General features: G+C 42.4%; 1 protein-coding gene across 4 annotated transcripts in view; it reads right to left on the bottom strand.

The window, feature by feature from the left end:
- Window positions 1–22,576, bottom strand: part of CUX1 (cut like homeobox 1) — a 267,930-nt gene that overhangs the window by 74,295 nt on the left and 171,059 nt on the right. For 3 of the 4 annotated variants that reach the window (XM_069945827.1, XM_069945826.1, XM_069945828.1), the window contains exons 13-14: window positions 21,254–21,302; window positions 20,355–20,451 (exon numbers count right to left, since the gene is read on the bottom strand). In XM_069945827.1, the coding sequence (XP_069801928.1) occupies window positions 20,355–20,451; window positions 21,254–21,302 (146 nt within the window). Of the gene's footprint in view, window positions 1–4,560; window positions 4,618–4,952; window positions 5,119–7,387; window positions 8,218–9,903; window positions 10,006–14,260; window positions 14,327–18,794; window positions 19,470–20,354; window positions 20,452–21,253; window positions 21,303–22,576 lie in introns of all 4 variants that reach the window. The other variant, XM_069945829.1, reaches the window with a different exon arrangement.

Genomic DNA, 22,576 nt, shown 5'->3' with positions numbered 1-22,576 from the left:
GATACCCCCTCCCCTTATAGATGGCCCCCTCTCCCCCCCTTGAAGATGGCCCCTCTTCTCCCCCCATTATAGATGCCCCCCCCCCTTTCCTCTATGCTAAGCAATATTTAAAAAAAACAAACACACAAACTCACCTGACAACCCGCTCCCCCGGCGATCCTCTTCTTCTTTGGACGCTGTCCCCGGCTGATGCGCGGCTGCCGGGGGTGTCCCGTCCTATCCCCGGCAGCGCGGCGCGTCAGTGAGCTCCCTGTACGCCGGGGCTGTGACTTCTGACACAGGAAGCGTCTCTGACGCGCGCTTCCTGTGCCGGAAGTCAGGGCCCCAGGCAGCTCACTGATGCGCCGCGCTGCCGGGGATAGGATGGGACACCCCCGGCAGCCGCGCATCAGCCGGGGACCCGGACTTAAAGAGACAGCGCGCCGCCGCCGGGGCCAGTCGCAAATGGCGCCCAGATTAATAAATCTGGGCGCCATTTGCAAAACGTCAGTCGCATTGGCGACCATTTTGGTCGCCATCTGGAGCCCTGTCATACCAGTGCATGTCTCTATATAGTTTGATGTTCACTTTTCATCCTCCATAAGGACAACATAGAAGGCAGTGTTCCAACTAACTGATTGGAAAATAGCAGTGCTGAAGGCTGCACGCGACAGAATCCAATGGCTCTCAAAAGAATTGGTTGCCTATAATATGGCCTGTCCAGTTTTTGGCCATGATGTCTGTCATTTTACCAGCGAAGAATGCTGCAATATATGTTCAGCCAGAGAGAGGGTGCAACATAGGATGTGGAAATACAGATATTGATGTATGAAAGGCACTGCACAGAGGGCAGCACACAACATATCTGCATGAGGGTTATTATAGCAAGTCTCGGCTTGGATAGGTGTTCAGCCCATTATATTTACCAAGATTTGTCAATTATTACATATTGAAAGTAGTATTTGTTACACCAGACATAGCTACAGAGTTGGGCATGTTCACAGGGGGGGGGGGGGGGGGGGGGGGGGGGGGAAAGAGTGCCAATTTAAGCTCAGAATGGGCCCTGCTACTACTACTACTACTACTACAGTGTATGTTGGCTGCAATCAATTGGAAATCCAGAAGGAAAGTCCGATACAGTCAACCATGTAGCGAGTGGGGAATCAGCAGCAATCACACCTGTATGCTTTTCATGGACTTCTTTAATTATATAAAACTGTATCAGATAAAACGGGCAGAAATCAACAAGAGATGCCAGCCGGGTGAACGGTGACCGACATTTTGCGCTCACATTGAGCTTCTGCAGACTACTTGGTTGGCTGGTATCCATTTGTTGATGTCCACACAGTTCCACGAAAATAAAGTCTGTGAAACGCATACATGGGTGGGTGGCACTGTTTCAAATTGCTGCAGAATTACAACAAAAATAAGTGCCATTTCCAAAAAAAAAAATTAAATATTTTTTTTTTTTTTTTAAAAGTGTGTTTGGGATTACCACGATTTTAAAGGGAATCTGGCCAAGAGTATGTAGAGGTTTTTTTTTTTTTTAAACCGCGGCCTGGATCCTGCGTACGACTATGTTCTATTTCCGGGCACCGGCCAATCAATGGAGCTGCATGATAGAGGGGTGGGTGTTTCCTCCCACTGGAGGCGGGCCGGCCCGCCTCCAGTGGGAGGAAACACCCACCCCTGTATCATGCAGCTCCATTGATTCTAAGCTCAACTACATGGCTTCTGTGTAATAAATTGGGCATCAATCATTCATAAGTATTTTCTATAAACAAAATACCACAATACATTGAGAACATCCCATTCAGCTGCCTATACAGATAACACACGCTGAGATAATTGCTTGGGGACAGAATTTTACAGCATCTTTATTAGAGGAGAACCCCTTTAAGTGACTCTTGAACCCCTGGAGACAAGCACTATTTTTTTTTAATAGCAGTAATTTCCCGTCTGCCAATGACTCGACTTTTCTTAGTAGAACAAAGTACAACTTGCATACTTATTTCTTTTCTGTATACATACAGAATCTCCTGAAAAGTAATAAATTTATTTAGACAACTATAACAACCTTCATAAAGTAAGCCTCCCCCTGAACTGCTCTATCCTCACCGCCTCATCCTGCGGGACCGGGAAGATTAATTGCCATGTGATATCATTAACAAAACGGACTTTTGTTTGTGTTCTGCATTATTTTAAGCAGATCTAAACATATTGCGGACATTTAAGTCACTAATGCACGAGCCATTATTCAAGGTATGTAGTGGTGGTGTTGGGGGGGCAAGCCTTAATTAGCAGTTGTCTTTTGTTGTTCTACCAGTTTCTATTCCTATGGGTTCGTCTTCTGCTAAGCAGCATGAGGTTAGACATGATGGATGATAGCTCAGAATATAGACGAACAAAGAAGAAAGACCGAGTCCCTGGGGATCACCCACAGCTGTAACTTCAAATGCAGTTTTCCACCTCCAGTTTAATAATGAGAGGACACTAACCAAAATAAAGTACTTTTGTGTGTATCTCCTTCGAGTGTGACATGAACAATAAAGGTCTATGGTAAACAGTTTTAAAAGTAACAACACACAGCTCAAGTCATCTAGTGAGGTTACAGATCAGCGGTTCTCAGGGACAAGTCCATTCATTACAAGGAGGAGCTGTCCATCAATCTACACTCATTTCTGCTTATTGCTCCATTGTGAGAGCCAGTGTAGGTAATGTTACTGTACGCAGGCAGTATACATACCCTCCTGTGAGTCTGCCGGCATGCCAGGTATAATGCCTAATTCTTGCTCTTTGTATCACCATACATCACACAGTGGAAGCGAACGGTGCAGGTCACTGTTCATTTTTCTGATATATATTGCTTTTTGCTCTGATCTGTTCTGCCTCAATGAATAAAGAATCTTGCAACTTAGGCTCGGTACTCACTTATGTTTCTTTTTTCCATCATGTTGCTATTTATATTTTAAGGATGTAAATAAAATAATAAAATCTGGACTCAGTCCTCATGACGGAGTCTGTCATATTTGACGGGGGTAAATGGAGTGGCATGCTTGGAAAAATCAAAGACACCATGATGTGACCCAACGGGCCCCATTAAAAGTCACTGGGGTTCAATGGGCGCCATTTGTGTCTGTTCTGTGATGGATCTAGCACTCCTATAAAACAAAGAAAAGAAAAAGAAATGGCCCTGGTGTTGGCTCATACCCTGACGAAGGTGTTTGCACTGAAACTAGTAGGATTGGATTTTGTCCCACCAGAGGATCTTCAGCCAAGAAGAGTGACGTCACTAAGGACTGTTTCAGTTAACGACAGAACTATTGTGCTAGTGCCTAGTGTTACTGTCCAGAACTCCGAACTAGCAGGAAAATCACAACAAGACTGCAAACTAAGTACAGAAAGCTGCAGGTTCTCAACATACATTTTAGCATGACTTCTGCCTCGAGACTACACGCATGCAACGGACATTAGGTAGGTTTTTTTTTTTGTATTTGCAGGCTGCTGGATACCTGCCACGATCATTACAAAAATAGACATTGTCAATACTGCCTACTACTGATGTGTATGAGACCGGGAACAAGCAAGAAGCGGTGCTAGGGGTGTCCAAACTGCAGTTGCAGGGGATCAGGGGGAGGGGAGTAGGACTTTTTCTATAGTGCCACAAGCCATATATAAAATGTTTTGTTTCCCCAGACAACCCCTTTAAACTGTAGAAGGAACTGAAATATTTTTGCTAAGCCTGTGAAATGTTATCCACCCTGTGTTTCTGCATTATAATACATATAGAACAGTAATATATCTAGAGTTGACTTCCAGTATTACAATATTTGGGGGTATTGTTAAAAACTTTATTATTTGGATAAAACATTTAAGCATATGAGCCTGTTTAAATAGTTATAGCCCTATCTGTAGTAATATACCTTACAAGCTCCTTCATGCACACACAATAAAAATATACAGACCACCTTTTAGTGACTTCACTTTTTTATATGCCTCTAAATTATTACTACACGTAATGCCTTGTTTTCATGACGGTTATGTTTCTCGCGAGGCCTTTTATATCATCTGGCCGAAGCTTAAGATTTGGAGAAGTTTTCATAGGTTTTCTTCCACACTCCAAAAACATGTTCCTTTATAGATTGGGCCTAGTGTGTGCTTGTAGTGTGTAAAAGTGTCTGGAATGAGTAAATGTGATTATGAAACTATATAAAATAATAACTATACACTTTGCATTGCCAGTGCACAGAGAGCAGAGCCGACCTTGTGCTAAATGTAAGGGAAATGGAGCTAACCGGTCATGATCGTGCAAAATGCTTAAACAATAACATGACATGCGCTTCTATTATATTCCCTAATTTATAAATCTGGAATACTGTCCCTGATATAAACTTCTCTGAAATCTCTTAACATTAAAGATGCCAAATAACTCTCAAAGAAATTACTGTTTACATTGAGGAATATTACTCTTCAGCACTTTGTAATAAATGTGACAAAAACACTGCAAATCCCCTTTAACACGCTTAGCCCCGAGTGTCAAATATCAGATCGTGTTAAAACGAAGAATAAACTACAAAGTACCTGAACTTGGACATCCTTCGATTATAGAATCCTGCTGAGTTGCTGCAGATTGCAGGGCTATAAATGGAAATAAAAGGTAGATCAGCAGAGGATGTGGCAAAGACATCAACCCTGTAAGAATTTTTATACATCAGCGCTTTATTTGCCACAGGGCACTAAAACACATGGAACTCAGTGGCAGCCAACAGCAAAGCAAATCTCACTTCCCACACAAGTGGAGGAGCACAAGTGCTCAATACTATGCTGTCCCCTGTCAGGTCTGTCTGAGTGAATTATCCAAGGTCACATTATGACTACAGTGCAGCCTAAAACCTTAAACAATAAAAGAGCAGATAAAGCAGGTAGTGCATGCTCACCGCCCAGCACACAAGATGGTTATACATCTATAATACCTTGTCCTTGTTGCTGTCCTTGGGAATGCAGGACGCTCTGCCCCAGTTCACCGTTCAGCCATAGCTGCATTCTAATAAATGGCTCCCGGCCCTTCTGGGTCAGCTTGCTCCAAGGTTTTGGCCTGGATAGCATGTCGCTGACGCTGCCCTGTGACAAGCCCAGCACCTGAAATATCAAACCATATGTTTAATCTAAGCGTACAGTCATGGTTTACTTATATGTCATAGGGCAAGGCAGCAAATAATATCACCTGCAATTCTTTATGTTAAACATACATACATTTTTAGACGAACATCTCCTGCCATACTATGATAAATACGTGAACCTTTATCCTGAATACAAGAAAAGACCAGCTTTTTAGTATAAACACTATTCAAGGTCATACAGGGACAAGAAACACAGAGGCGATTGTCCTGGGAATAGCGTCTCTGATACAGGACACAGCCAGCGATAAAAGTTATGATTGAGTAAATACATGAATGGACTTAATCAGATTTACCTCTTCACATGACTTACCACAGCACAGGAATCACATGACAACCTAACAAATCGTTAAGATAGAAGTTTTACCATATCTATTACTAGTTGTCAAAGATTAAAGGAGTAAAAAAATATATTTTATGGATACCTGGGTTCAATGTAAATATATTACTTACTCATACTCACCTTCCCCAAGCTTCCACAGCTGCTGCGCCAACTCTCCTAGTCCCAATTGTCACAGCTGCTTCCTGGCAACTTTTGATGGGTCATCCCTGTAAGAAGAGCCCTGCTCAGCCAATTGCTGGATGAGGTGGGACACCACTGCAGTCAGTGATTGGCGAGGTGGGGCGGTTCCTGCTGGAAGTCAGAAACCAGGAAGAGGCGGTGAAGACCAGAGACTGGAGTGTTGGTGAGGCAGCTGGTGAGGATCGGAAGAGGTTTGCATGACTTATTATGCTAGGTTTTCTAGACCTTTGAAAACCTACTTGTTAGAAGGGTACCTTGGCAATAAACTGCCTACAAAGTAATGGCCAGCTATAATCTGAGAGAAATTAAGACAGTAAATGTTCAATTTCCTTGAAGTACCACCACAGGTTAAACTAAATATTGCAAGGTACCAATTAAAATTATAGGTTTGGTCTGTGTCACAGGACAGGTCCTCCAGAGCAACAAATGCTTCGTACAGATTTCCCTTTATTAACTCAGAATTATTTAATTTTAGTATCTGAAAATGTTTTTTCTCAACCCCTTTGTATTTGACTTAAACTCGCAATACACATTAGATAAATATTAGTTGACTCTATTGAATAACATTTTAATATCTATGGTGGCAACAGTTCCTTTATGTATAATGGCAATGTTAACAGCTGTCATCCTAAATACAAATATGCTCAGCCTGCCTGGGGAGATGAGTAGGCCACCACCATACACTTCTGGCAGCTGTTTATCTCTCTGAGAACAAAGGATCAGGCCTATTAAAGTAGGACACATCTGACCACTCTCACTCACAAAATCTGACATCAAGGGAGAGTCAGAAAGTCACCGCATACTTCAAATGGATTGCCACCCCACTATAAAGATTGGGTTTGGCCAATATTACTTTAATGTGTATGAACAGCTTGAGAGGCCCATTCCAATGTCCCCCTGGGGTCTGACACCTGTTTATCGGTCTTATTCTAATGAAATAAATCCAAGTATACACCTCTATGGGGAGGGGGTGACACAGCTGCCGAACAGCTAATTTTTTTTTTATAAAATTGTTTATTATAATAAAGATTTTCTCTCAAACAATGAAATCTCATTTTACAGTTGTACATAAATAATCTGTACAAAAAAGGTGCCATTAGCTGAGGTATGTTTAATATATTACCTACAGACCTGTACCTGGTGACATTTTTTGCATTCTTTAGCTAACCCCTCCTCCTAAAGTCATTTATAACAACACTGAAAGCCAAGAGCTAATAAGTATTTAGAAATAATAACCTATTTCTTTACTGACTGATGTATGTGCAATATGAAGCTGGTCATTAATATTCCAGTTATTCCAGAAGCTGGTAGGGGGCGCTACCATGCATGTTCTAAGCCATTCAAAGACAATGTTATCTAGGAGTCTGTGGGCTTAAAAAAAAAACTATATTCACTAAAAGAAAGCATCTTTCAGCAATTTTCAGACTGGCCGTGTTTTCCTGTGCCAACCCTAACATTTATTTATCGTATCTGTGTCAAGTACACGTTTTGACAGTCCAGGAACAACATCTATCGCCTGCCAAAATGGTCCGTGAGCGGCTACATTGTATGATTTATTAGTGTGTGCCCAAATCAAGACAAATCAAGCAATGACTATATCAAGTCCCGCTTATGAGCCGAGACCCATGCCAAGATTTTCTTTGGAAAGCCTTGCAGGTGATAAATACAACATTGTAATCTAAGAGAAAATAATGCACATGGTCGTTACCTTTTCACCGAATATCCTTTGGCAAATTCCATTTTTTGCTAGCTTCTCTTTCACTTGACGGGTCAGCTCGATAGTGTCCACCTCCTGGTACATGTAAACCTCGTACTGCTCTGGTGTTAGCGGAGGGACAGACGGTTTGCTTGGCTTGGCTATAGAGACTGCAGGAGAAGAAGGCAGTGGGCTGTTTTGTGGCGTTTCACTACGACTGGCTCCAGTCATGCTGATTTCCGAGCTTTGAGAGTAGGGAGACTCGGCATTAGGCCATTCTTTCCAGTAATCTGAAGACGATGAGGGTCCTTGGAGTTGGTTTCGTTCTGACCTATTCTGATTGATAAGTTTTTCCTTTGTGCAGTTGGTCTCCTCTGTTTTTGTGTCTTCAACTGAGGCAGTGCTTCTCCGGTCATGCTGGACGGTGCTCCACCAATGGTCTTTCCAAACATTACCCCGTCCTAACTCATTTTTTACATGCCTTAGAATGGCCGGTGTTGATTCTGTCATGCCATGAAGTTCTAACACTGATGTCTCTGGTGGCTCTTTTTTTACACCAGACATACTTTGTAAGGTAGAGATACCAGAGTCTAAGACAGGCGTATGTTTCTTTAGGGACATGGTTAAAGGAGAGTAAGTAGACACAGAAGAGACAGCAGTGGTGGAGATAATTTTTGGAGAGAGGATGGCAAGGTCAGCTTGGGATAAAGATGCCGTCTTTAAGGCAGGTTCAAAAGCAGCCTGCTGGGCTTCCATCTCTCTCCGTGCTTGTTGTAGGATGGACCGAATAGTGTCATCAGAATTACCACTGCTGGATGCTGAAGGGGGCTGAGCCGGCTCAACTGCAAAGGCAAAGTTCAAGAAGAAAAAATCAGAATGAGGATAAATCTACAAAGAGGAAAATCTTTCATTGTCTGCGCTTAACACAGACTGTGAGGAGTAGCAGACATTTTGCGCCAAAGTAGTTTAGGAGCCTACTCTGTGTTTTATTATTCATCAAAGGGTGTAAAATTTAGACTGGTGCAAACTGGCCACAGCAACCAATCACAGCTCAGCTTTCCTTTCACCAGAACTGGAAGCTGAGCTGTGATTGGTTGCTGTGGGCAGTTTGCACCAGTCTAAATTTTACACCCTTTGATAAATCTAACCCATTAAGTTCAATGCATCAACAGTAAACTGTAAGTTCCTAAATAGGCAGAATGTTAACAAGGAGCTCTATATGAGAAAACAATAGAGTGCAAAAACTAACTGAAAGACATTCAGGTTAAGCAACTTAAAAAAATAAAATAGCTTTTTGACTATTATTGCCATTTCTGGCTAAGCCTGGCCAATTGTTGAACAATTGTTTTTCTATGGAATTCCTAATCACGCCTAACACATATACACATGATATGACCAAGTTTGCATGAGTTCTGTATAAGGAGAAGGAAGTCAAGCCAAGCATCTCTCTCCATAGAACAAAAAGATCAGGTGTGTTAAAAACAAATGGCCGACCTTTTTTGAACCCTTGACATCCAGCATTGGGGAAAACACACACCTCCATGTACATTAGATCAGTGATTTTCAACCTTTTTTGAGCCGTGGCACACTTTTTATACTTAGAAAATCCCGGGGCACACCACGAACCAAAATGGCACAAAATGACACTAAAACAGTACATATTATATATATAGTTAATAACATAGATTCTAAATGTATTTATACTCACTCAGTGTGACACCTGGGCCGGTTTTCTTCTTCCCCCTGTGCTTCTCTCCTGTGCTTCTCTCCCCCATGCTTCTCCCCCATGCTTCTCTGCACCATACTTCTCCCCCATGCTTCTCTCCCCCATGCTTCTCTCCCCCATGCTTCTCTCCCCTATACTTCTCCCCCATGCTTCTCTCCTGTGCTTCTCTCCCCCCTGCTTCTCTCCACCAAACTTCTCTCCCCCCTGCTTCTCTCCCCCATCCCCATGTTTCTCTCCCCCCTGCTTCTCTCCCCTGTTTCTCCCTCATCCCCACGTTTCTCTCCCCCATTGTTTTCTCCTGTTTCACAGGGGCTTCATAGTTTGGGGAACTTTCCCCGCGGCACACCCGACCATGTGTCGCGGCACACTGGTTGAAAATCACTGCATTAGATGGTCAACTGTTTCTGACAAAACCAGTAGGTTCAGCCAGCACTAATGTAATGTTTATCTGCAGCAAACCAGCAATTTACTTTGTTAGGACAATGAAAAGAAGCAAGGAGAATCCCTTTAAAGTGCCCCTGTCATTTGAAAATGTTTTTTGATTTGTTGGTCTCGGTGCCAGAAGTAGTGCTTCTCAAAGCTCCCTGTGATCTCCCTTTCGCTGTGTTAGACCATCTCTAAAGACTACAGAAAGTGAGACTATCTACTGCAGCCAAACGGATAAGGCGGAGAGCTGGGAAATGAGATGCACAATTTTTTTAAACACCATCCAGAATATTTATAATGGGCCAAATTTAGCAAATAAAAGTAAAACCAAAAACTAGTACAGCCGATATTAGGAGGGAACTGAACATAGACTCACCAGTCTTCAGCACCTGCAGCTCTCTTTTGGCTTGCTCTAGAATAGACTTAATGGCTTCATCTGAGCCTGTCTCTGAGGTTCTGATCCGTGTAGTAATATTTCCTAGAGTGACAAAATTAGCAAAACACAACACTAAGGACATGCATGTAAAGGAGATAATGGCAATAATAGATCAGAATAAAAAAAAAGTCAGTGTGACTAAGTGACCCAAAAATGATAGTGAATAGCCATATAGTTACAGGGTGCACATGGCTGCCTATTTGTTTATTGATCCTCTCCCATAATGGTCAGCTGGAGACCCTACGGACCTGCGCTAGCGGATAAACGTCTTTGTGAATTACCACCTAATTCTTTGTCCTTGCTTAACATCACTCCTCACTCATGTCATGTGCAGCAAGGCAATACTTTATACAATGTAAACTGAATGCAGATCACACTGCCATCATTTTATAAGCGACCTGTCAATCAGGCCAAGTCGATTAGGGCCTAAGTGCTTTTTCTCTCTCCAAACTGAAGTTTGTTGGAAACAGGATATTGAACACATCAACAAATGCAGGATATTTGGCCAGACTGTAAAAATTGTTTGCCAAGTTTCGATCAAGTAAAAACTATTTTTAGCCATGACTGGTTTAAACTCTGCTGGAAATGCTAATGAGTTGTAATCGTATATCTTCCTGGCAAGGCTGCGCCAAGGTGCAACACTAATCATGTGGTTTGTACAGACGCTTGACATGCACAGGAGTCAATGCAGCACGGAACTTGTAGTACTGATACCGCTGACTCACAGAAATATAAGAGCACTAACAGTAGATGTGAGGACAGGATCATTTTAGGTAGTTTAGACAATCTACTTCTCTGTTACCCTTGTCATGCCAGCATGTCTGTCTCTGTGCTGGTGTTGAACACCAAGTGTTTTTTTTTATTTTGGCCAGCTAGCAACCTAGTGCTTTTCATGACTCTTAGGTCAAGTGGGTGAAACACATCCATCATGACTAGGGTTACTATGAATGTTGGCCCTGCACTTGAGACTTTGTGAAGTGTCCAAACTGATCAAAGAGCAGTGACCCCCTCCCCCCCCCCCCCCCCCTCCGAACACCTCTGGCCCTAAGGCCCAGGCAGCTTGTCCTACACTAGCAACATGTCAAGTTAAGGGTTAATTCCCTGCAGTTGCCCATTAAAATGCAGTTCTTAGACCTTAAATTTACCTGGAAACTGGTGTAATCTAGAGGCTGTGCTGTCAGGGTGTGTGCAAGCATGTAGTTCCCATAGGCTCACTATAAAGAGTCATGGTGGAGTTCTGTACGTGGTAACCATCTTAAAGGAAACCTGTCATGACTTTCATGCTGCCTGAACCATAAATCATTGGGGTGAACCCAGAATGCATTTTTTTCTAGTCCACCAGCCCTGCTAGACAGATCTCTCCTTATACCCATACAGGGAGAAATCTATCAGTCAAGGCTGTCGAGAAGAGCCACGAGGCACCTCCCAGTTGACTTGTGGCTCGCATAAAAGCGATGACAAATTCATAGTTACAGCAGTTAAACGTCTGAACAAAAAGCATTCATTTTTAATAGAACCTCTCAATAACACAACCTCCATATTGAAGCCAGCCCGTTCATCACCTGATTGCAATGGACATATTCCTCTATAAATCCCCACAGATGAGCGGTGTCAGAAGCACTGGCCAGCCATATAGGTGTACAGTAGCTCTTTAGTTCGCCATATAGAGAGGGGTCCCCCATAAAGAACTCACCCTTGATGACCTTTACATACATTACTAGGGGAAATAAACAGGGGTTGTCAAATGAGACAACCCCTTTAAGCCCAGGTACCAAAAAAATAGGAGAGCAGTAGGGGTTAAACAAATATACAACATATTAAATTTAAAACTTAGCATGGATTTGTTAGATAAAACTAAGCCAATGGCTAGATAGGGCTTCTTACCAGATTTCTGGGGATACCTTTTAACCCCATAGTCTTTTCCAGTGCTGAGATATGTCTATTAAGGGTATAAACCCACTTGACGTATTTGCTGCGTGAATCAGTCTTAAAAATAAGCAGGCAAAACGCAGGTTGGCTTTATACAATTGTTCTGCGTTAAAATACGTAATTGCGTATTTTTGAAGCATGAAGCTACATGCGTTTTTCACACAGGTTGTTAACAACTGATGCTTCGCTAACAACAAGCTTCACGCTTCAAAAATACGCAATTGCGTATTTTAACCCAGAACAATTGTATAAAGCCAACCTGCGTTTTGCCTGCTTATTTTTAAGACTGATTCACGCAGCAAATACGTCAAGTGGGTTTGTACCCTAAAGGGGTACTCCGGGTCGGGGGGTATTTTTGAGGATCGCCAGGGAGGGGGTGGAAATTCTCCCTTCACGGGACCCCGCTATGACCGCTGATTGGCAGAGCTGCCTTGAGACATCACATCTCATGCGGCAGCTCTGACCAGGAAGCGGCAGCGGGACGGGAGTACCGGGCGACGCGATCCGTGCACCGGCACTGAACGGGGGAGGTAAGTGACATCCGGCTTCAATTTCCACCCCCTCCCAGGCGTTCCTCAAAAATACCCCCTGTCCCGAAGTACCCCTTTAATAAAGCACAAGTGTCCAGGGGGTGTTCCCTAGCATGCCAAGTGCCCAGGGTTAGCCAGACAGTCTCCTCTTCAAAGCCTCAGTGCTTGCTTGTATATACCTACCCCTCCCCCCTTTAGATTGACAACAGGCACAGATGCAGTGTAAAAGAAGAGATGGGCTCTTGCCATGCTAAGAGACGCCCCCTGGACACTTAAGCCTCATTTATAGTTACATAAAAGGCTTCTCTCTCAGTGCTGGGAAAAAAAAAACTGTGGAAAGAAAAAAAAAAAATGACCAGAGTCCCAATGACCTACTTGGTCATGGGCTTAGTCTTCAGCCATTTTAGTCTCTTTAGCTGCTGACAGGTCTGCTTTAAATGGGTTATCCCAGACTTGGCTTATCCCAAGGGCCCATCCATAAGTGGACAGAATAAAGACTCATTCATTTATTTTGCCCCATACTTGTGGTGCAGATCACTACATTCAGAATAAATGGATCTGTGCTAATGCAGACGGCTACGGATACACATCCATATTGCTGCCTGTGGCTGTGGGTTTACGAGTGGGGGCAGCTCTATGGATGTGTGCATTGGGCCTTAGAATTTTAGATGGGTGGGTGCCCAACTCTTGGCATCCGTGCAAATCAGCCATGTGAAGGGGCCACAATGCTGCACTGATTGCCATGCCCCCTTCATTGTTTACCAAGCACTGTTTCCTTTTAGTGGGGCCTGTTATTATGGCTTACATCCATCTTTTATTCTATCAAATAGAACTGAGCTGTAATACCCGCACAGCCACTACAAAAAGCACAAAGCAGTGCATGATAAGCAGTGGTGCGTGTTGGAGCGCCATGGCTCCTATAAACTGATCATCAGCAAGGGTGTCGACAATAGGACCCTGTACCATCTAATTCAGGCCATCAAGGCCCCAGACAGCATTGGTGCTTGTGATTGGTCTTTTCCAATAAACATCCAGTTAATTTCAAGTGATATACAGGCTCATTTTCAGCTCTTACTATTAACAAACAGGCACATTATCAGAGCAGGGTGAGCGTATAACATTTACACAAGCGGTTTAGCTGCGAGAAGAATGCTGACAAATACATATTTAAATTACCGCTTATTGTTGCTTTCACATATCCCTTAATGTTACTGTATTGTCAGCACATTAACCAAATCTAAAAGGCGAGCTGCTGCATAGGCCAGAGCTAAGACAAGCAGTCAGAAAAATTTATTCTATACTTCGCAGGATCTTTGAACTGAATACATTGGAGATAATGCTGGGATTGTGGCGAACGCCTCTCGCTACGTAAATGAGAATTCCAGCAGTGGTTCTATAGGCAGACTGCACAGGGCGCAGCATTCATTGTTACCACCGCCATTTAGGTGAGCCACATCAACAATGTATACTACGCAGCTATAAAAGGCGACTGGATTAGATTTTTTTTTTTTTAATTCAGCAGATGAGTAGATCGGAACATTACAACCCCAAACAACATATTTTAACAAGGCTAAGATAGGACTTCAATGTCTTTTACCTTTCATTTATCACCCTCTCCCACCACAGCTAATGTTGTGACCTAGGAACAGGCCATATAAAAGTGTCTTTGTCCTCCGGTGTCTAATACGCCATGTTTTATGCACCCATGTTTTATACTTACTACAGCTGTTTTTCTATCAGATTCCAGGCCAGAATCAAATGCCACAGTCTGACTACACAGAGCAGAGTGAAAGCAGAACGGCTGGCTACAAACACAGAGACACCTGCTTGTCACGTACCTTCAGACCCATTTCTTCTTTTCGGTACTTCCTGAAACAGTCTGTTCAGGTTCTGGCCTGGATTCTCTGTTGAAAAACAAGTTTGGTAAGAACAAAACAATCGGGGGGGATGTCATCTTTGTAATGTCATGGGCTACATTACATGAAAAGATGGAAAATCTAATGCTGGTGAATGCAAAGATGGTTGAAAAGTTACCCAAATACACCCTACACTACAACGTCCACTAAGGTAACCAAGGACACCCCTATACAGATGCAGACCACAAGCCGAATGACACACTAACGCATTTCAAGCATGACAACTTGCTTCCTCTTTCTCTATGAGGAATGTTGTCATCAGGTTTAAAGTAGAGTGGGTCATTCAGCTTGCAGCCTTATTGTCACATATTAAAAGCTGGATTAAATGAACTTGATTTTTACATTTATTTCTGCTGTACTGAACTGTCTGTTCTTTTGGACATGTTGCACAAGATCAGACCACTACAGGTGAGCTGGATTGTGCAAATTTCATATTAACTCCCTTAAAGCGACTCTGTACCCACAATCTGCCCCCCCCCCCAAATCGTTTGTACCGCCAGATAGCTGCTTTTAATCCAAGATCTGTCCTGGGGTCCGTTCAGCAGGGGATGCAGTTATTGTCCTAAAAAACTACTTTAAAAACTTGCAGCCCTGTGCCAAATGGCCATGGCCTAGAATATCTGTGCCCTAACTTTGCACCACCCCTCCCCGTTCCTCCTCTTCATCATTAGGAATGCCACTGGCAGGATTTTTCCTATTCCTCTGCAGTGAACACTGCACAGGTGCCTTAACGATCCAGCCCATGTGCTGTGCTGACACAGGTGAGGAATAGGAGACAATCTGCCTGGAGCATTCCTAATGATGAGGAGGGCGGGGAGGAGGGACAGAGAGGTTGTGCCAGCCTAATGCATAGATATTCTAAGCCCCGGCCGTTGGGCACAGGGCTGCAAGTGTAAAAGTTGTTTTTTAGGACAATAACTGCATCACCTGCCGAACAGACCCCAGGACAGATCTTGGATTAAAAGCAGCTATCCGAAGGTACAAGTGGTTTGGGGGGGGGGGGCAGATTGTGGGTACAGAGTCGCTTTAACATGTCCCATCATGATATCACTGGGGATTTCCTTAGAGGGTGTTGCCTGGTGGATAATGTCTTAAAGGGGAGAACTGGGTAAAAAAAAAAAAAAAAGGCAAGGCATTATGCACTGATCTCCCAGTGCTGCAATTCTGATGCTTTGCTCCCGACTCATCTTCCACTTCCAGGCTACCTCACACAGGAAATGTCCCCTGAGCCACCCAGGCATTGCTTTCTATTTTCTGTGTAGAGATGGGCCAAGGAAGTGGAAATCCAGTGATTACAAAAGCGTCAGAAGATCAGGTTGTGGATAACCGGATAATGTTCTTTACCCCACACACTGTTCTGACCCTTTTGAAAATAACATTATCCCACCTGACATATCTTTAAATAAAGTTGCTGTGTTTTCACTCGACCCAAAAGACAAAGTTAGCTCTGCTACATGTGTATAACAGTGTCCATCTAATTAGATCTGTCTCTAATACAGAGTTGGAGAAATCCAGGAGCCAGGTAACCAGGATGCCAGAACACCACAAATAACTTGTATATATATGTGACTGACTTCTGAAAACTGCATCTTGCCTCCTGGATTAGACTAACCGGCTCCTGTATTCGGAGAAGATTTATTTACCCGTGCCAGAGATATGTCATCGGCTTGTATTAGAAAGTCCTGTATATTTTTGCGAACCTCAGGGCTGCACTAAAATAAGCCTAAAATTCCCCTTTATATAAAGACATACTAACACTAAAAATTTATATATACTTCTAGCTCTGCTGTGACTGTGTGTGGTCGGTAAAATAATGCACCCAGGCCATAGAGGCGGCCATCCTTTAAACACATTGTCAGCCATGGCCGATAGCAATCTTTGGGGGTCATCACATGCAGCAACATCCTGCCAAGTACCAGATGTTACTGGCTTAATCCTATTTGTACCTACAGACATGTTACAATAGCTGCAGGAATATAGGGGTGAGCGACCTGATATAACAGCACATGTGGTCCAAAACACCTTTCCCGCACATGAGAGTTTTCCTATTAAAATTCATGTGATCTTAATCATAGTGAAATGGGGGAGATAATCGCAGATAAACGGCATCGGCCACGTTCTACACGGTACATTGTGTGCTGGGGCTGGATTAAGTCCGCCGCACAGAGAACAAAAGCGTAGTAAAAGGAAAAACACAAGTCTATAGTTTCATGGGAAAATGGAAAATTGCCTTTATGGTTATTATTACCTCTTACAGATAAGAAATATAATATTTTGAGATAATCCCGTAATGATGGAACATAGGGATTCATTACAACTGGTTACCTCTGCTTATAAAAGGGACAATTATTGATTTACTCCTTATGGACTTCCAAGTTTTGTATTTTTATAGTTTATAGAAGAGATAGTATAGTAAGTAGAGTTTAAGAAGGTATCTAAAAGTAAATTCACTCAAAAATTTGGGTATAGCTGCAAACAAGCTAAGGAAGCTTAGATATGTGGAGCTGTTTGTTGATATCTAAAATGGAGAGATGACTGGCTGAATTTCTTGTCCCAATAAAATAATTTATCAACAGTCTACAGGATAGGTATGATGTAAAATCACTGGGGGTCTGACTGCTAGGACCTCAAGAATGATGGTCCCATAGTGCCCTTTGTGTATAAGGCAGTAGAGTGCTTGTGTGGCCACAACTCCATTCACTGCTAGGGGACTGGAGGAAATCTTAGGGTATGTTCACACTGAGTAAATGTGGTGGAATTCCACAGCAGAGGAATTCCGCCTGCCTCAGTGTGACACTGCTCTTCTATGGTAGGGCTCGCGCACCTCCACTCCCGGAGGAGAATTGACATGTCAATCCATAGCAGTGAATGGAGTGGCAGTCACTCAAGCACACTACCTCATTCTCAAGGGGTTCTTGAGTAACAGCATTTTTGAAATTGTTGGGCTTCCCCATCAGTTGGACCATAGCGATCATACATTTATCACCTATACTGACAGCACCACCCTTGACCTCAGGTTGTGTGTGGTATTTCAATTCAGCTCCATTAACTTCAATTAAACTAAGGTGCAAAATCACAGCCAAATTGAGGACAAGAGTGGTGCTGCTTATTTTTTATTTGTTACATGCATATTTCTGCATATATATCTCAGACACAAGTCCTTATTTGACAGTGGGTGGGTGGGGGGTGTTATGTTTTTTCCTGCCATTTTTTTTTATTAACTAATTAACTCTTGGTAAGACATGAGGATGCAAGAAAATAAAAAAAAGGAAGAATAAAAAAAAAAGTTTATAAAAATGATTAAATTTATGGTGCTTTTTAGAAAACAAAAAAAAAATGCACAACACATTGCTTCCACTAGACCAGGCATAGGGAACCCTTAACCCTCTAGTTGTTTTAAAACTACAATCCCCATTATGTGTGGAGAATCAAAATTTTGAGGTCGAGGCATGATGGGAACTGTAGTTCTGCGAGAGCTGAAGGGCTGCAGGTTCCCCACCCAGCATTAAAGGGGTTATCCAGCGCTACACAAACAAGGCCACTTTTTTCCAGAGAGAGCCCCTACTCTTGTCTCCAGCTTGGGCGCAGTTTTGCTGCTCAGTTCCATTGAAGTGAAAGGAGCTTAATTGCAAACCGCACCTGAACTGGAGACAACAGTCGTGTTGTCTCTGAAAGAAAGTGGCCATGTTTTTGCAGCACTGGTTTGTTAAAAAATCTTTACACCGAAGAATAAAGCACTAAAGCCAAAACAAACTAAAAGCAGCAACTAAAAGGTTATAATAATGTATATACATGTGATGCCATGCACATATGTGTATCAGCAGTGTATTCAAACAAACAATGCATGGCTTCTGTGTAGCCATCTTACATTCAGTTGACAAAATGGCCAAAATAACTAAATTGTGTCATTTTGGGACAAAGCAATGACAAGGACCTTGAAACGTTATAGTGGCTATCGGGATCAGAAAAGCTGTCCTGAACCATGCGGGTAAGTGAATGGAGCAGAGCTGCAAACTGTGCTCTGTTTTAGGAAGAAGGTAGACATTTTTCTAATCTGTTCAATCCTTTAAAGACCCAATATGAAAAACTAGTTCTAAGTCAGCTACCTTTATTATTACTACTGATAAAGGAAAAAAAAAAAAAAAGTCTCATTTTCTGACTAATGACAGGCTATGGAAGACGTCCCAACACTACTATATAAGTCTGCAGGTACATAGCATTCTGGATTCTTTAGGAGTTAGTCTGGCTCCTGGATTAGACTGTCTGGCTTCTACGTCCTACCGTGACACATCAGGATATGTATGGTGGTACATCATCGCACCCACTGTCTAGGAATGAGCTATTAGTCACCTGGGTCAGATATGATGATAATGGCTGTAAAATGAGGAAATCTGGTAGTGTGAGGTGTTGGAAATGGTTAGGAAGATAATGTAGACTTTAGGAACATGTCACTCACCTCTTTGTCTGCCTTGTATACTCCGCAGTGCGAGGATGTTCTGCTCATCGGACAGGAACTGCTTCATCTTGTGGAAAGGCTCCTTGCCTCGTACAGTTAGTTTATTCCATGGTTTGGGTCTGGCCAGGATCTCACTCACAGACCCCTGCGATAGTCCCAGTACATAATGTCCAAAGATACGCTGCCCAATATTGTGCTTGATCAACTGCTCTTTCACTTGACGTGCAATTTCTGCAGTGTCTATTTCTTCGCCTTCCGAGACGCTCCCAGCGCTCTCTGACTGGCTTGGTGAAGGAGCCATGCCGTTTACATCCGGACTTGGCTGTTGTAATGGACTTTGGGAAGATATGGAGTTTGTGCTGAAGTGACCTGTTGAAAAAAGCATGCTTGTGCTTCCTGCTTCCTGCATTGCCTTGGAGTAGAAGGACTGCATAAGCTGTCGCTGGAGAAGTGAATTTAGTGCAAATTTTCCCGTGGAGGCCAAGGGTAAAGAAGGGCTTGCAATGGATGAGCTGAAAAAGTCTTGGTTTAAACCCGTTGGTGAGAACTGATGTGTACCATTAGTATTGGAAGCCTGCTCCCCTGCGTTGCGGAGCAACTGAGAGGGAGGGGAGGCCGGCAAGGTTGCAGGACGCTGAGTTTCATGCTGGTCTTTCCCTTTTCTCCTGGCTGACCCTACAAGAAAGGTCAAACATAATGCATTATGGGGGGATTAAAAAGGGAAAAACCAAGATAAAAACGCAATGTTTGCCCCACAAAGTGAAAAAGTGCATTTTTTTTTTTTTAAAGGGCCAATTAGGTTTTTAAATTGAATTTTCAGTAAGCCAAACTAGGCCCCCAAAACAAACAACATGCATTTCATGTTTGTACCTTTCTTGTACAGTTTGTTGCAGCCTGGAGAACACCTATGACAGATGGTTGCACTTCACTTGTCAAACACAAATCATATATTACAAGATTATGTCATGATATGTAACTCTGGACAATGACATGGTCTTATAGCATACAACTTTAAGTCAATGTGTGGCCCCACAGCAAACATTTACACTTGAGAGCAGAAAGTGAACCAGCCTTACAATGATGGGTCATAACAGTTATTACAGAAGACCCTGCCTATCATCTAGAGCAAGGCTACCAAACTGTACACTGCGTATCTATTGGAACAGAATCAAATAATCATCAGGGTAGCATCTAATAAACTCATAATGATGACTATTAATCAGACCCAATGAGAAGCATTATCACTGTATACACCAATGCTCTATTCACATCACCATCCCACCTTTCCTCCTCCGGCAGAGAAGGCGAGACAACAAGCTTGTAACGCGGCCCTACGACGTCTTACATAACCGCTATTTCCTAAGGTAATTAGTCTTTTCTTTTTTAACACAATGCCGCGGAGGTCCTGAAGATGTATTCTATTCTCCGGCTCACACTCCTTACAAGTCAAACAATACTTGCGGATTCTGTTGTTCATTAATCTTGCTGTCAGGTGTCTAACTCCGCTTTCCACCGCACATTCATTTTTGTCACTTACTGATGTCAGCAAAACAAACTTACCGCTCAGGTCGCTGTTGGAAATACGCAGTGTGGCGTTCTCTGACTGCAGCGAGCGGTTCTTCTCCAGTAACAGAACCTCCAATGGTTTTGATGCATCCTGAATGAGGCGATATGTGGAGATTTAAAGGATTAACAACATGAATTAACTCCTCCTATGGAATTTCTTCTGCTAGAGAACGATTGCTAAAATACAACATCCAAATGACTATAGGTACCTGTTGACCAAGGACATAACATTGCAATAAGGCTCTGTATACACGCACATCAGATGCCCTTTTCCGTATACATAATACTACACCTATTCCTCAAGACTTTAACATGTAAATTTGCAGATTGTAAGCCCTTGTGGGCAGGCTTCTCTCTCCCTATATACCAGTCTGCCATTTACTTTATGTTGTTTTTCTTGATTTTATATTACATTCTGTATGTTAACCTTGTATCATATGAAGAGTGCTCTGGAAGGGTGCTTTAAATATTAATAAATAATAATTATATGACAACCTTTGGAATATACAGTGATGAGTACTGTACAACTGTTGCTACATGTATTTAGTATAACTAAACACCAAATAAAAACAGAGTAAAAATATAATACTAGAACACTCGGACCCTATTAGAATCAATGAGGTTTGTCATCTATTTCAAAACTGGTATAGCTGCCTTGTCTGCATTATAAGCTAAAGCCTTGAGGTTAGTATTTGCAGTTTCACAATTATAAAGAACTATAAAGAAAAAAAAGCAGTGTATAATAAGCCATCTTTGCTCAATATAGGAGACAAAAATCTGCATTCAAATACCATTAAAAAGCACAAAAACAACAACAACAAGACTACTGCCTAAGCATCTCAAGCAGCAGTGGCATTATGGGCATAATAAAACATTTGCAGCACGGACTATACCTGTGCACTTGATCCTTCAGACTGAGCAAACTCCATGGATTTCAGAATGCTGCAAAAATCAAAAGACTAAGGTTACTGCTTATTTTTGCATATCTAAGAGAAAGAAGGAACGTGAGCTTTCCAAGTGTCAACATCGCAGGAAAACAACTTCAGGTAACTTTCTCAAGTCGCTCGGCAGCAGCGATAATCAGATAATGAATCAGAACACCAATCTATCCCTAGATAAAATACATCTTTCTTATGGGTCATTTAAATAATGCATATCTCATTCCCAGCAGGCCACATCACGGCATAAAATTAAATGTTAATAAGGATATAACATTTGAAGCTGTCAGAAAGTGTATACATTTGTTAGTGTAGCTGCAAGGGAGTTAGATTTGCATAACAGTCTCGGTTAAATAACACTGATATTTTTTTTTCCCTCCATAAATCTCTTTTAGAGGATACATGAAGGAAGCAGACTGTGAAATAATACATGGATTGTTAATGGATTCCCTAAATATTGCAAATTAAACAGCACATAAATATCTGGATTATTCAGTGTCTACTTGTCGCCTGCACACAACATACGTGAATTCTGTTGGCTAAAGCAGAAGTCATAAGAAATATCAGGAGATCAATTCATTATGAAATAAAAGTGTTCCTGAGACTGAGGCAAAAGCTCCATTCTGCAGGCAGCGGCAATGCTCAGGAGAATGTGACCTAAAAACTCAGAGTGAATTACTGACATCATTGAGGCATCAGACACAACATCAGGTATAAGGAATAACTAGCAGACAAGCACAAAACTGGCGCCAGCACCGCATTACATTACCACTTCTACCATATAGCCACAGGAGAGAAGCGCTAATCTAAGGGTACAGCCATACATGACCTATACTACTCACATGACCTATACTCGGGTTTCCTTGTGTAAGATCCACTGAGTTTACAGTAGCAGCAATGTTAGCACGATTTTAAGAAAGCGCATCTACATGCTAAGGGAGAAGTCTAAATGGGATTGACGTAGATATTGACCTGCGGTCCAGATTTGTGACCTAGAGCATGTCACTGTATGTGGCTTTATTGTAGAATAACCAGATTCACCTCAATGGGGATGGCAAAAGCTACAACAAAGCTGTAATACAATTTTATTGTTGCAGATTGTGCATTGGAAGCATTGTAAATCTGCATTTGCAGATTTTAATACACTTGGAGCTGCGGAAAAGCTTATAAAAATTGAGGCCATACCCATATACTGCTTTAGGCTAGGTTCACACAAAGTAAGTTTAGAATTAATCACGGCCATTGTTGTCTATTTGCAACAACGGCCCTGATTAATAC

This window comes from Dendropsophus ebraccatus, chromosome 11 (genome assembly GCF_027789765.1).
Source record: "Dendropsophus ebraccatus isolate aDenEbr1 chromosome 11, aDenEbr1.pat, whole genome shotgun sequence".
NCBI classification, from domain to species: domain Eukaryota; kingdom Metazoa; phylum Chordata; class Amphibia; order Anura; family Hylidae; genus Dendropsophus; species Dendropsophus ebraccatus.
The sequence above is the reverse complement of the archived record's forward strand: the minus strand, read 5'-3'. Positions and strand labels throughout refer to the sequence as shown.